Source organism: Anolis carolinensis, chromosome 3, assembly GCF_035594765.1.
Source record: "Anolis carolinensis isolate JA03-04 chromosome 3, rAnoCar3.1.pri, whole genome shotgun sequence".
Lineage (NCBI taxonomy): Eukaryota > Metazoa > Chordata > Lepidosauria > Squamata > Dactyloidae > Anolis > Anolis carolinensis.
In genome coordinates this window covers 273908256-273924623 of record NC_085843.1, presented here as the reverse complement: position 1 = coordinate 273924623, position 16368 = coordinate 273908256, and the positions used below count along the sequence as shown (strand labels likewise).

The window sequence follows — 16368 nt, the reverse complement described above, 5'->3', positions numbered from 1 at the left end:
TAGTACTGCATGTTTCATATTGTAAAAAACTCATCTATAGTACAGTTATTCACAGCAGTCAAACGAAGCACAAAGCTTATGGAGGAAACCGAAACACCACATGCTCTGCCCAAGAACAATGCAAATGTCAAAATACAGTTCAAAACCAGCTGACATTTTCTAGCAATAGTTTTTATCAATATGAACTTCAGTGAGGATAAACTGAAGAGCAACACATAGAAACAGTAGAAATAAAGTGATGCACAGTACTTGGTACGCTATGGCTGCCCTGAGAATTACATCTGAGCTACATAAAATACTGTGTTGCACAAACATTGCTATCTCTGTTGGTATTTGATCAGACCATGGTTAACTCAAAACCACCCCTGAATTGGGTTATTGTGTGTTTTCCGGGCTGTATGGCCATGCTCCAGAAGTATTCTCTCCTGACATTTCGCCCACATCTATGGCAGGTATATGGAGAAACATGCTTAGTTTCTCCATATACCTCACAACCTCCAAGGATGCCTGCCACAGATGTGGGTGAAACGTCAGGAGGGAATACTTGCTTAACATGGCCATACAGCCTGGAAAACACACAACAGCCCTGTGGTTCTGGCCATGAAAGCCTTCGACAACACACCCCTGAATTATCTTTGGGTTTCAGGCTGATCTTTGGTTCTGGCTTGTGGTCCAACCTTAGTCCCAAAAAGTGTTTGATTGGACCAAGTGGCTACCATAAAAAGCAGAAGCTGTAAGGATGAATGTCCTAGAAATTTATTTATTATTGTTAATAATAATAATAATAATAATAATAATAATAATAATAATAATAATAATAACTTTATTTTTATACCTCGCCCCATCTCCCCAATGGGGACTCGGAGCGGCTTACATGGGGACCAAGCCCGAAAACATACAACAATAAAATGATTAAACAATTATACCAACAATAAAACATCAATATCAATAAGACCATTATAGTAATCAACATATAGCATAAGATATTAAAAGCAGGAGAGTAAAACAAGGATCTGGGCCAAAGTACAAAGTATATCAAATGGGAGAGGTAGTTTCTCAATAAAGTGCAAAATAGTAGTGGCAGAAAAAACCTGTAGAATCATAGAATCATAGAATAGTAGAGTTGGAAGAGACCTCATGGGCCATCCAGTCCAACCCCCTGCCAAGAAGCAGGAAATCGCATTCATAGCACCCCTGACAGATGGCCATCCAGCCTCTGCTTAAAAGCCTCCAAAGAAGGAGCCTCTACCACGGCCCAGGGGAGAGAGTTCCACTGTCGAACAGCTCTCACAGTGAGGAAGTTCTTCCTGATGTTCAGGTGGAATCTCCTTTCCTGTAGTTTGAAGCCATTGTTCCGTGTCCTAGTCTGCAGGGCAGCAGAAAACAAGCTTGCTCCCTCCTCCCTATGACTTCCCTTCACGTATTTGTACATAGCTATCATGTCTCCTCTCAGCCTTCTCTTCTGCAGGCTAAACATGCCCAGCTCTTTAAGCCGCTCCTCATAGGGCTTGTTCTCCAGACCCTTAATCATTTTAGTCGCCCTCCTCTGGACGCTTTCCAGCTTGTCAACATCTCCCTTCAACTGTGGTGCCCAAAATTGGACACAGTATTCCAGGTGTGGTCTGACCAAGGCAGAATAGAGGGGGAGCATAACTTCCCTGGATCTAGACGCTATTCCCCTATTGATGCAGGCCAAAATCCCATTGGCTTTTTTAGCAGCCGCATCACATTGTTGGCTCATGTTTAACTTGTTGTCCACAAGGACTCCAAGGTCTTTTTCGCACACGCTGCTGTCAAGCCAGGCGTCCCCCATTCTGTATCTTTGATTTCCATTTTTTCTGCCGAAGTGAAGTATCTTGCATTTGTCCCTGTTGAACTTCATTTTGTTAGTTTTGGCCCATCTCTCTAGTCTGTCAAGATCGTTTTGAATTCTGCTCCTGTCTTCTGGAGTGTTAGCTATCCCTCCCAGTTTTGTGTCATCTGCAAACTTGATGATCGTGCCTTCTAACCCTTCGTCTAAGTCGTTAATAAAGATGTTGAACAGAACCGGGCCCAGGACGGAGCCCTGCGGCACTCCACTTGTCACTTCTTTCCATGATGAAGACGACGCATTGGTGAGCACCCTTTGGGTTCGTTCGCTTAGCCAATTACAGATCCACCTAACCGTAGTTTTGTCTAGCCCACATTTTACTAGTTTCCTTGCCAGAAGGTCGTGGGGGACTTTGTCGAAGGCCTTACTGAAATCCAGGTAGGCTACATCCACAGCATTCCCTGTATCGACCCAACTCGTAACTCTATCGAAAAAAGAGATCAGATTAGTCTGGCATGACTTGTTTTTGGTAAATCCGTGTTGACTATTAGCAATGACCGCATTTGTTTCTAAGTGTTCGCAGACCACTTCCTTAATGATCTTTTCCAGAATTTTGCCTGGTATTGATGTGAGGCTGACCGGATGGTAATTGTTTGGGTCGTTCTTTTTTCCCTTCTTGAAGATAGGGACCACATTCGCCCTCGTCCAATCTGCTGGGACTTCTCCCGTTCTCCAAGAACTCTCGAAGATAATTGCCAGTGGTTCTGAAATAACTTCCGCTAGTTCCTTCAGTACTCTTGGATGTAGCTGATCTGGCCCTGGGGACTTGAATTCGTTTAGAGTGGCCAGGTGTTCCAGGACAACTTGTTTCCCTATTTGGGGTTGGATTTCCCCCAATCCTTCGTCCATTCCATGTTGCTGAGGTTGAAGATGGCTTTCTTTTTGTGAGAAGACCGAGGCAAAGAAGGCATTAAGCAGTTCTGCCTTTTCCCTATCCCCTGTCACCATCACCCCATCTTCTCCTTGCAGTGGCCCTATCGCCTCCTTTTTCTTCCTTTTTCTACCAACGTAAGCAGAAAAGCCTTTTTTGTTGTTTTTTATGTCCCTGGCAAGCCTGAGCTCATTTTGCGCTTTAGCCTTGCGAACCTTTTCCCTACAGGTGTTGGCTATACGTTTGAATTCTTCTTTGGTGATTTCTCCCCTTTTCCACTTCTTGTGCATGTCACTTTTGAGCTTTAGCTCAGTTAGAAGTTCTTTGGACATCCATTCTGGCTTCTTTGCACTTGTCTTATTTTTCTTCTTTGTTGGCACTGTTTGCATTTGCGCCTTGAGTATTTCACTTTTGAAAAACTCCCATCCATCCTTAACTCCCTTGTTTTTTAATATCGGCGTCCATGGAATGCCGCTCAGTAATTCCTTCATTTTTTGAAAGTCAGCTCTCTTAAAGTCCAGAATGCGTGTTTGACTTGTCTTAGTTTCAGCATTTCTTTGTATTGCAAACTGCAGGAGCACATGGTCACTTGCCCCTAAGGATCCAACCACTTCAACTGTATTGATCAGGTCTTCCACATTTGTTAAGATTAGATCAAGAGTTGCTGATCCCCTTGTTGCCTCTTCTACCTTCTGGACCATAAAATTATCTGCAAGGCAAGTGAGGAATTTGTTGGACTTTGTACTCTTGGCTGAGTTTGTTTTCCAGCAGATATCGGGATAATTGAAATCGCCCATGACTACTATATCTCTTCTTTGTGCCTGTTTGGTCAGCTGTTGACAGAAGGCTTCATCAAGTCCTTCATCCTGACTCGGAGGTCTGTAGTAGACACCCACAACAAGATCTTTTTGAGTCCCGGTTCCCTTGATTCTTATCCAGATGCTTTCAAGCTGGTTTCCCGGATTACAGTCTTGCATTTCTTCTGCAACGTAACTGTTTTTGACATATAAAGCTACTCCCCCTCCTCTCCCCTTTGTTCTATTCCTGTGAAAGAGGTTATAGCCCTCAATGGTTAAATTCCAGTGATGGGAGTCATCCTACCAGGTTTCAGTGATGCCTATGACATCGTATGTGTGGTGCTGTGCTAGGAGTTGGAGTTCGTCTTGCTTATTTCCCATGCTCTGAGCATTAGTGTAAAGACATGTAAGCCCCTGTGACCTCCCCTCGAACTGTTTATTTGGGATTATTGTGCTCTCTGTACTTGGTCCTTGCTGTGTTTGTGCAGCCCTCCGTTTAGCCTTTTGGCGGTTCCCTGTGGTCGTGGGTAATATAGTGTTCGCCAGGCTGTTGTTCCCCTCCCCCAGTGGATCTAGTTTAAAGTGCGCCTGATGAGGTTTGTGAGTCTGTGTGCAAAAAAATGTTTTCCTACTTGTGTGAGATGCACCCCATCGCTTGCCAGTAGTCCATCCTCTTGGAAGAGTAGTTGAATGGGCAGATAGTTCAACCTAATAGTTAATCATCGAAGGCCTTTTTGAAGAGCCAGGTTATTTAATTTTTATCCTGCCTTTCTTCCCAGTATGGGACTCAAGCAGGCCAATTGACAGTTCACTGACATATGTGGGCTTGGCATCATGATAAATGTCCCTTCTCACATCCCTCGTCACAAAGGAGAAGAACACCAGCTTGAAGCTGACATTAAAAAAACCCATCACCAATATTCTTGTGCCAGCCTATTTAATCAATCTGGAAGTATTGGAAAGACATGGGGGAAAATGTGCCAGAACATTACAAGCTCACACATTAGGCAAATCGGATGCTGGGTCTTTACAGTGCAGTAGGGAAATCACCCAAGAACAGCACAATTTAAAGAAAAATGAATCCAAACTTAAAAAAACCCCCTCCATACATTTCAACCAAAATTAAATCTTGGATAACATTAGAGTGCTTAAGTGCATGTAACCACAGGCGCAGGAGCCCTAATCAAGAAGTTTTAGTACCTCAGAACGAAAAGAGTTTGATTAACATGCAGCTTGGTGTTATGTGGAGAGAGAAAAACTTTGAAAATATTAACATTTGTAGATGGCCTACAACATTTTGTTGGCTAATGTGAAGGGCAACAAGGAATACTCTGTAATCCACATATATTGGAGGCAACAGATTAAGATTTTTTATTACACTTTAGGACTTAATATAGTTTAGGGCAGGAGAGGTCTTGGAAAGTTGTAGGACAGTTTATGGAAAAAGAAATGTCCAGAGACTCAGAAATAGATGTAGAACTGCACAGTTACTGTCCCTCTGAACAACTATAACCCAAGGAATTCCCCCACTTTCTCAAATGGTAGGGTTATTTGTTTTTTTTTAATATCAGACTTACAGCCTTATCACATGGGGCAGAAGATGTGTCCTAGGACGTTTCTGCCCCAGTTCACCCATAGCGCCCCATGCCATCCATAATACGACATAGAGTGTCTTCTGTTGGGACTCCATGGGTGAACTGGGGCAGCAGTGTGGTGGGATGCTGCTATCGCCAACATGGAAGCCGCCCTGTGTTCCATTAGTAACAACAAGGCTTTGTTGGCGTGGTTACGCTTTCCCATGTGGGATGGGAAAGAGCCAGTTGGTGGCTGGGGCAGCGGGATTGCTCTGCTGCCACCCAGATTTGTCATTGATGTTGGTGAATCACAAGGCTGGACCTCACCAATGTGATGAGATCCTTACATTCTTTATGAATCAACACATTGCTTTGAGTTTATGAATTATTATGTGCAGTACAGTGAAATAGATACACAAGAGGTAGGAAAAGTTACCTTTATATATTACATTTCCCATGATAATTTATTGATAGAGATTCTGGGAGATATAGGGTCATCTACATGATACCAGCTCTTTAAGTGCCATGACTCAATGCTATAGTGCCATGGGAGTTACAATTCTACAATGACTTTAGCCTTCTTTGCTTACCAAGCTACAACTCCCTTGAATCCAATCACTGAGCCATGGTAGTTAGTGGTGTCAAACTGCATTTATTCTACAGTGCAGCTGTATTCATGACCTATCTATCTATTTTGTTTTATTGTTCATTTGTGTTCATGATTATAGCACAAAACCTCGCAGTTAAAGAGCTTAAACACTAAGTTGAAGCACAAATGGTGAGGTGAGAATGATCACAGAAGGTCATTTTAACATTTTTCCAATCCCATCAGGCATTTGGATGTTTACAAGTCTAATAGTCCTTTGCCTCTTATCATGCCAGGTGTTTTCTTTGTGTTAATATACCAGCCACAAACCTATCAGAAATAAATGTGTATTGTAGTTTTTCACATTACGGCTACATGTTTTTTCAGATGTTTGTCTTTCAAGAATGCAGGCGCAGTGTGACCAGAATAAGGAAAGAATAAAGCTCATAAACAAATACTTTGCATTTATATTACTGTACATTCCAAAGGCTATTGACTCCACCACTTAACTGACTGCATTTACTTTGCAAGTGGGTAAACCAAGTTATGAAACAAGTGGAAGATCTCCTTGGGGCTGCTTTGCATTTGAGGGTTTTCAATAATTTAGAATTCTAAGCAGGAAAAGAGACACCACATGTAAATTGCAAAATTGCCATACATGTTCTCATCATAACATTGAAAAAGCCAAGGTGCTCTACCAACCGGCACAAAACAATCTTTCTGCAAAGCCAGCAATACAGCTTAATGGTGCAATGCTAGAAAATGCTGACCATTTCTGCTACCTTAGCAGCCACCTTGCCACTAAAGTTGATATTAACGCTGAAATACAGCACCATCTGATATATGCAAATGCAGCATTTTTTTGAATGTACCATAGAGTCTTTGAGGATCAAGACATTTGTAGGGATACCAAGATGCTTGTTTATAAAGCTATTGTCCTTCCAGCTCTATTGTATACCTGTGGAACATGGACCATCCCCAAAAATCACTTTCAACTTCTGGAAAGATTTAATTAGCATTGCCTTTGAAAAATCCTGCAAATCTCTTGGGAAGGCAGGTGGACAAATGTCAGTGTTCTGGAAGAAGCAAGACCACCAGCAATGATTCTCCGCCATCAGCTTTGCTGGACTGGCCACGTTGTTTGAATGTACGATCACTGTCTTGGAAAGCAGTTACTTTATTTTTCAGCTTAAGAATGGAAAATGGAATGTCAGTGGACAACAAAAGTGATTTAAAGATGGGCTTAAAGGTAAACTAAAAATGTGGAATAAATATCGAGAAGTGGGAAGCCCTGGCACTTGACCAATATAACTGTCAGTCAGCTGTTAACCAACTGTGCTATGGGTTTTGAAGAGGCAAGAATACAGGGCAAAAGGAAGAAATGTGTCAAGAGGAAGGCATGGGGAGCAAACTCTTGTTGTGACTGCCTTCTATCTGGAAATATATGCCCTCAATGTGAATCCAGAATAGATCTTCACAGTCATTTACAGATCTATCGATAAGACACTACTTCTGGAAGACAATCATACTCGGCCGCAAGTTTGCCCTTGGCTTGCAAGTCACTGTTATTAAAATAAATGATTTTAATTTAAAAGAAAGAATTGAAAAAAATAAATTATATTTCTTTGATTCCCAGATACCATTGATTGTAAGATGCACACTAATTTCAGTACCATCACCAACAAAATACATAAGAGGCACCCACAATTGTAAGATGCACCCTGTTTTTAGAGCTGTTTATATGGAAGAGGGTTTAATCTTAGAATTGAAGAAATGCAGTAGACTTCAAAGTTTTTGTAACACAATTAGTGAAAAATGACTCTTGGTCAAAGATACCATGGATACTAGACAAGTTCTAATTATATTCTGTGCACATGGTAACAGCGACTTATGGAGATGAGAGATAACCTATTCGTTCTTTTCTGCAGTTCTGTTCTGCAGAGGGTATATATATGCAATGCTCTCTCACTTAGCATTGCCTCTCTTTAGGTACAAAGAAAAGGTCAATGAAGAATGAATTTGGGAACTGGGATTTGAAATCTTGATTCCTTTTGAGATTTAGGCCACACAGAGGACCTAAATCCCAGGTTTTTCCTGGGGGTGGGGGTGGTAGCTACATAATATTCTGGGTCAATCAGATGTCAACCTGAGAGAGCATCTAGCCAGGCCCCAGCTCCCCATTTCCCCTCTAAACATATTAGAGAGGCCTGAGTATTCTCCCCTCCCCTCTCCAAAGTTCTTGACATGTCATTTTCATGTGTCAGAAACTTACTCTGAGGGGCCTATGGACACAGCCAGACCCCTCTGGTAAGTGCAAAAGAGAAATTGGTTGGGTGGGGGGTGCTGGGTGGTATTGGGGATTGGCCCTCAGGATCATGGAAGGCGGTCCCAAATGTCAATCCCATAGGCCCAATATTTCAAAAGAATGGATCTTTCAGTAAGGTCCGGATCTTTTGTGGTGTCTTTTGAATCCGAAATAAATAGGGAGATCCCAGTTTACTCTGGATTAATCCAGATTAACCTGAATGCCTCAGGTTAATCCGGAACCCATCACAGGTTTTGCTCCTGTCTGGAAGGGCCCTAAGACTGCATATACACTGTCCTATATTCCAAGTTCTGATCTGCTTTGAACTGGATTATATGAATCTACACTGCCAGATCATCTGGGATAAGAAGATAATCTGGGATCAGTTCCTGGGATATAGAGCCGTGTAGATCTAGCCTCTGGTGGCTCAGTGTGTAAAAGCGCTGAGCTGCTGAACTTGCAGACCAAAAGGTCCCAGGTTCAAATCCCGGGAGTGGAATGAGCGCCCGCTGTTAGCCCCAGCTCCTGCCAACCTAGCAGTTCAAAAACATGCAAATGTGAGTAGAACAATAGGTACCTTCCGGCAGGAAGGTAATGGAGCTCCATGCAGTCATGCTGGCCACATGACCTTGGAGGTGTCTACGGACAACGCCGGCTCTTCGGCTTAGAAATGGAGATGAGCACCAACCCCCAGAGTTGGTCACGACTGGACTTAACGTCAGGGGGAAACCTTTGCCTTTACCAACTTAGATCTAGCCCAGATGTGATTTAAACACTGATTTAAATCAAATCAGCTCTGATGGGTGCACAACAAGATGGGAACATTTTGCATGTAAATTGGCCCTTGCAATTAAGATGCATAGAGAAACTCAAAGTAATCCGAGTGTCTGCTGTCCTCATAAGTCCGGCACCATGACTACCTGGTATACCAGGAATGGGGATTATCAGGTGACAACTCTATCCTCACCATTGGATCTTTTGACTAGGGCTGCTGGAGTTTGTAGCCTAACAACACTTAGAGAGCCACAGGTTTCTCATTTCTGTAGTAGAGCACACAGGATAATTCAACCATATTTCAGTGACTTTTAGGTTGTAAGAAAGTTTCATGCTAAGGCTGAAGAGTAAGCATAAAATAGGGAGTAAAAAGAACCTAAGTAATTTCCCAGATTGCTGGAGAAAATGTTCATCTTACTAAGGCAGCTTTCAACGGGGCAATTAAAAGCTTCATGAAAGAGTTCCTTCTTTTTGTTTTGACTTTTCTTCATCAGGAGAATTAATATCTTCCCCTTTTACATAGAAAAAAAGGAAAAAGGTTTCTTCTCAGTTTTAACAGTAATAAAGTACTGATTGTTAGAGGCAGACATTCTGATAATAAAATCGGCATATTTTCTTATGGAGGTAAGTCTATGTGAGCTGTGCCAATATTTCTCTATGAAAATAATACTAATCCAAACCATTGCAACAGAATTTGAATGCAGCACAGAGAAGTTTGCATCGAAGAACATTCCACAGTGAATTCCGTCACCCATGTCTCATGGGATGCAATCCAGACACTTTAGACAGCCACAAGAATTGGGTTCAGATGGGCATCCTTTTATGAAGAAATTTCTACATAACACCAACTTTGAAGGAATTATGCTGGTTGTCAACATGCATCTGGTCCAAATTCAAGGTGTTTAAATCCTCAACTGGTTCAACCGTTTGATACTTGGGGGAGAAACTATTTCTATATATACCAGTCCAAGAACTGGCATCAATTGGAGGGGTCCACTAGTAGGAGAAGTACATTGTAGGAGGATATGGGAGAAGGCCTTCTCTGTGGTAGCACCCAGTTATGGAATTCCCTTCCCTTTGAGGCCCAGTTGTTGCCAATGTTGGGATCATATTGGTCCTCTGTTAAAATCTTTTAAATTAGTCTTCCAAACTGACTAATTTTATACAGGCTTTTCATGTCCTAGTTGTACTATTTAAAATTATTTTAGCCAGTTTAATTGTTTAATGACACAAATTGTTTCACTGTTTTTCAATTTTTATATTTATATTTTCATATATTTCTATTGTTAGCCACCTTGAGTCCCTATAATGGGAGAAAGGTGGGATAAAAATAAAGTAGATAAACATATATATTTTTTAATTTTCTGAAATTATTATTAAATAAGTTCTTATCCTGTGAACATATGTTTTGATAGATAGTAGGCAGCCTTAAAGCGGCTAGTTAATTGCACAAAGACACTTTACTATCCAAGGTAAAGATCCAGATAATGCATTTCCTCAAAAGCTAACTTCTGAAAGATTGATCTTTATTTCATACTGATAGTGAGACTTTGATGGCTGGGGACTTTCAGATTGGTAGAGTGATGAATCTGCCCGATATTTTAGTCTGGCTTTAAGAAGCGATCTAGGGTGCATAGGCGAATATGGAGATAATGTTCATAACTTTGGATAGCTCCTTCAAACTAAATTCTGGGGGTTGTGGAACTTGACACTGAGTGGTCAGGTTCTTCCACTATGCCTGAAGACAGCTGGCTGCTTCAAATATACTCCTCTGTTCTAACAACAACATCCACAACATCTGTTATAGAAATCCAATATGCTGATGACAACCTAGTCTGTGCGCACTCAGAAGAAGACCTACAAGCCACTCTAAACACCTTCGCAGAAGCATACGAGAAGCTCGGCCTCTCATTGAACATCGAGAAAACCAAAGTGCTCTTCCAACAGGCACCAGCTAATCCCTCTGCAATGCCAGGAATACAACTTAATGGTGTCACATTAGAAAACGTTGACCATTTCCGCTACCTTGGCAGCCACCTCTCCACAAAAGTCAACATCGACACTGAAATACAACACCGCCTGAGCTCTGCGAGTGCAGCATTTTTCAGAATGAAGCAGAGAGTGTTTGATGATCAGAACATCCGTAGAGAAACCAAGGTGCTTGTTTACAAAGCCATTGTCCTCCCAACCCTGCTCTATGCCTGCGAAATGTGGATGGTCTACAGACGTCACACTCAACTCCTGGAGCGTTTCCATTAGCACTGCCTCAGAAAAATCCTGCAAACCTCTTGGGAAGACAGGCGGACAAATGTCAGCGTGCTTGAGGAAGCAAAGACCACTAGCATTGTAGCGATGCTCCTACGCCATCAACTCCGATGTCCAAATGCCTGATCACCATCTCCCAAAGCAGCTACTCTACTCCGAACTCAAGAATGGGAAACGTAATGTTGGTGGGCAGGAAAAGAGATTTAAAGATGGGCTTAAAGCCAACCTTAAAAACTATGACATAGACACTGAGAACTGGAAGCACTGGCCCTTGAGCGCTCTAATTGGAGGTCAGCTGTGACCAGCAGTGCTGTGGAGTTTGAAGAGGCACAAATGGAGGGCTTAAGGGAGAAACGTGCCAAGAGGAAGGCCCGTCAAGCCAACCCTGACTGGGATCGCCTTCCACCTGAAAACAGATGTCCTCACTACGGGAGAACATGCAGATCAAGAATAGGTCTCTTCAGCCACCTAAGAACCCACCCCCAAGACACCAGAGATGGAAGACAATCCTACTCAAGCTACGAGGGATCGCCTAAGTAAGTAAGTAAGTAAGTAAGTACTGTTGTAACACCTTGCTGCCTCCTTCCAGCTTCTGTTGCCTGAAGCAACTGCCCTTGTGTGGCTGATCCCGTAATATGTGCAGTGTCTCATAACTGGAACAGAACATCTAAGGGTGCTGCCACCTAAGTGGAGACCATCAGAGGGCCCTTCCAGACATGCCCTATATCCCAGGATCTGATCCCAGTTTTTCTGCATTAAACTGGATTATATGAGTCCACACTGCCAGATAATCTGGGATAAATAGAAAACGTGGGATCAGATCCTGGAATATAGGGCTTGTCTGGAAGGCCCCTGAGATAGACATTCTTTGGGTTAAGCTTCTTCTGCTATAGAGGTAAGAACTTAGTAAATGCTGAATTGTTCTTTTTCTACCTGTACAACAGATGTCACAAAGTCCCAAGGCAAGAGCACTACTACATTGTTGCAATTATGCAGGGTTGGATTTGATCAATTCTATAGATATGAGACAATTCAGAACCTTATATAAATTGTTCTTGGCCTTCCAAAGGACAGACTAGGATATAAAAACACTGAAGAGATAAGCATTGCAGAGACAGTTGTAATCCTTAAATGTGCCCTTAAGGAAGGAATGTTCATCTACTTAAATATTTATTAAGGGAAACTTAAATGAAACATATGTTAACTAATCTTTAATTTGTTTAGGTCCTAGGACAAAAGGTAAACAATATATTGGGTGCTTAGGCTGCATATTTACATTTAATTACCTAGAAGTAAGTCCTACTGACCACAGAGAGACATCTTGTAGATTATCTACAGTAGTGTTTCTCAAACTCTGTTCCTCCAGGTATTTTGGACTTCAGCCCCCCAGGAATCCTAGCCAGCTTATCAGTTGTTAGGAATTGTAGCTGAAGTCCAAAACACCTGGAGGAGAAGAGTTTTGAGGGACCCTGATCTACAAAATTGCATTGAAACATTTTAATTTAAGGAAGTTTATGAGAAGAAGGTTTTCCATTTTTTCCCTACTACCAACTGCATCTCCCACAAATGACTGGGTGTATTTATGTCTTCCCAAGCACTGTGTGATGGGACACGTAGCCTAATATTACCTTCTCTGACTAGAAGTAACTGAAGAAGGGTTTCCGAACTATTTTATCTGTAAGCCTTTTAATTAGAGATGCTATAAAATATATTTAGAATGTATACACATACACCTTATGGTGTCTCAACTGAAATACATCCCAAATGGTCATATTTGTAAAAAGTGTACATTCCTGGCAGAAAATGAACACTAAAGAAGTCAGTGCATTTTAATTAAACCAAAAGCTTCATGGAATCTAGACCAAGGTCAGTTCCTGTAAGCTGACAGCTGGTATTGACAAGGATTGGTTGGATATGGACCAGGAAAGCCTGGTAGGAACAGTCCTGCCCAAGTATGTAGCTACATAGCAATGGATTACAAAATCACAAATAGCAGACAAATCTTCTTCCCCTACAAAATAGTGCCACAGAAAATACAGGCAACCTTGTCTAGGTTTCTGTCTCCATTCAATCATGACAACTGTATGATTTAAAAGGCTTGACAAGTGTATTGAAAAAGTGTGTGGCCACCTGGAACATGTTCTAGAGCAGACTAGCGGGTCTTCCTTGGTAAAAGGAACTGTAAGGCAGTGGTTCTCAACCTGGGGTTCCCAGATGTTTTTAGCCTTCAACTCCCATAAATCCTAACAGCTGGTAAACTGGCTGGGATTTCTGGGAGTTGTAGGCCAAAAACATCTGGGGACCCCAGGTTGAGAACCACTGCTGTAAGGGAACAGTGCCTTAGAGGGAGAACCATTTCCAATAAGAACCTTTGAAAGTGAGCATCTTCCAGCCTCAGTTCCTAGTAATAAAATGTAATAATTATCAGCCTTCCTCTTTGTGCTAATAACACAAGCTGAACACTTGTGTGTATAAATAGGTATGATAAAGACTGAAGATTTAACAGTGCTACACAAATGCAAAAGTGATTTTGTAGCTGAGAAACAAGATAAACCTGCACAACTACAAAGAAAATAAAACTTCTGTGGAAGAAAAGCTACATTAAAATTAGCCTATTATTTGAACACAGAGTTGGCATATCTTTTTATCTATAAATTCCACACCCCCTTAGGGCTGAGACATTTATATGGACTCCCATTAACTTTTCACAAGTGAGAAAATAACGGTGAGAATGAACACATGAATCTAAAAGATGCATCAGGCCGTAATGTATCCCTAACAAAAAGACAGCTTTGATAAACGAGGGAAGAAGACGGAGGATAAGTCTGCCGTTCTAAATGGGAAACACAGTTATCTATTGCTCAAAGCAAGTCACTGACATAGAGAAATTGAAAAGATGGTGCCTGTTCATTAAGCAACGCCAAAAGAAATTACACACAACAATCTGCTTATTCCAGCCTCAGCATATTCACTTTAAACAACAGCAAAAAGTTGCAGGCTACAGTTATAATGCCACTCTTTTGCATCAACTGGAAACTTTTGACACTACATGACTAGTGAAACATTATCATCCAAGTTTAAAACAATATTCCAGAGTATAAATATAAACAAATAGACAACGTCCCCTAAGAAACCAAGCCAAGGAAGCAGACAGGATTAAACTAGGCAAGCACTAGGGCCCTGAGGATATTGGAACTTTGCAGATAATGCAGGTCTTGACTTGTCCCTTTTTGCATGAAAAGCACCAAAAAGGGACTTAAAGACAGATCCCGGGTTGTTGTCAGAATAGGAACAAAAATCCACCCTCTCTTTGGAAAAAAATATCACCCATGTTTGTGTCCAGAACTCCATTATTATTACCTGCCAGGAAAGAATAACAATTGCAGCATTACCTTCAGCGCTTGCCCAACAGTGCTTTACCCAGACAGCAAGTCCTGAAGGATTTAAAGACCCTGAGTTGTTGATGTTATTAATTGCAGAGCTTTTTAAAAAAAAGATAATAGAAATCACACAGCAAGAGGAAGCCGGTGGGTCCTTACCAACGGTCAGTGCACATAAGGAAAAGCAGGAGTTGAGAACTCTGACTGTGGGCAGACACAAGGGCAGGAGAGAAACCTTCCTGGCAGCTTTCCCCTTCTTCAAACAACTCCAGCTCAGAGACCGAAACTCAGCCTGGCATTTCTTCAGCATCTTTCCACGGTCTGTGGACCTTCATGATAGGAAGAGCAGGCTCTGCTTTTTCCTCATTCTCCTCAAAACATTCTCCTGACAGAAGGATGCTGCTTCTGAACTCTGAGGGAGACACCATCCCAAAGTTGCAGAAGCTCAGAGTTTATGGTCCGCTGCTCAAGCTGGCAACCCAAAGAGGGTGGGTGCCTTTCCTCCTCCCTCCCCAGACATCAGTGCAACACAGAAAACTGCCTTGTGCTGCGAGAAGTGAGGGATTCTTTCCTCTCAAGCCTCCAAACTGAAATTAAACCTCCGAGGAAGAGAGGGAGAAAAAAAGGAGAGAGGGAGATTTTCCAGTCTGTGAGGGCTTCTACAACAGCAGGCACATAATTGAATTGACCTATTGTAAAGTCCTTAACTATTAAATATGCTGTTCTGTTGTTGCCAAGCCCCACAAAGATGAAACTTGGCATCGCCTAAGAACTTAAATCCCCAAAGGAAAGGAAAGATGCAAAAGGAATGTGAGATAGCTGAACAGGAAAGCACCACAGAACTGATATTAAAGGCCAATTGTGGAGCTTTATTTTTACTAACTCCACTTGGATCACAAGGAAATGTTAGGGTTTCATGTGTGATATCCCAGTTTTGTAGCAGAGGGAGGAAGAATAAAAGTGTCTCTGGATGGGTGGGGTTGTTCAGGCTTAAAGAGGAAAAAGTGACTCTCACACTCTCTTTCTCTGTTTTGAAGTTAATATCATCTCCACAAAGTTCATAGAGTTGCACAGCGGGACATTGGTATTTGCTGGGGACTGGTTCCAAAATTCAAGTCCAGTTATATACATAGGTGTACGAAAATTGTGTCCCTTATATAACAGGACTGTGGCATGACCTGCTGGAAGAGATCCAATAGCTGAATTTGCTGTCTGAATTTAAGACACAACTGAAGTCCCATCTCTTCCAGCAGCCAACCTGGTCAGCTTTGAGCAGCTTTGAGTTTTGGATTTGCATTCTGTTACCGCTGTATGTTGATCTATGTACCTTGTGTTTTGATATATGTATTTTGTTGCGTGTATTTTATGTTTTAACCAGTTTAAAGGATTTAAATGGTCAGTTTTTAATAAATACCATTGATGTTTAATTCTTTTTAAATGTTTGTATATTTTTGGATTTTCAGTTGTATTTTTTTTCTGTGTCAGGAGCAACTTGAGAAACTGCAAGTCGCTTCTGATATGAGATAAGTGGCCGTCTGCAAGGACGTTGCCCAGGGGACGCCTGGATGTTTATCATCCTGTGGGAGACTTCTTCCATGTCCCCACATGGGGAGCTAGAACTGACAGACGGGAGCTCACCCCGCTCCCTGGATTTGAACGGCCGGCTTTTAAGTCAGCAGTCCTGCCGGCACAAGGGTTTAACCTATTGCACCACCGGAGGTTCCTTAAATTGTATTGAAATGCTTTTAATGCAAGCTTTTTAATGAATTTCCTTTGTGTAGAGAAAAGGTGGAGTATAAATAAATATCATAAACACCACCACCACTATCATCATCATCACTGATATGTTTTGAATGTGTTGTACCCCATCTCAAACCATTAGGAGAGGCGGGTAACTATTATTATTATTATTATTATTATTATTATTATTATTATTATTATTATTA

General features: G+C 41.7%; 1 protein-coding gene across 10 annotated transcripts in view; it reads right to left on the bottom strand.

Moving 5' to 3' along the window:
- LOC100564707 (calcium-activated potassium channel subunit beta-2) overlaps nucleotides 1-16368 on the bottom strand; it is a 283641-nt gene that overhangs the window by 108938 nt on the left and 158335 nt on the right. Inside the window, exon 1 of one of the 10 annotated variants that reach the window (XM_062976784.1) lies at nucleotides 14582-16292. The exons of 8 other annotated variants lie outside the window; for them this stretch is intronic. In XM_062976784.1, the coding sequence (XP_062832854.1) occupies nucleotides 14582-14598 (17 nt within the window). In that variant the 5' untranslated portion in view covers nucleotides 14599-16292. Of the gene's footprint in view, nucleotides 1-14581; nucleotides 16293-16368 lie in introns of those variants that run through there. One more of the 10 variants, XM_062976785.1, reaches the window with a different exon arrangement.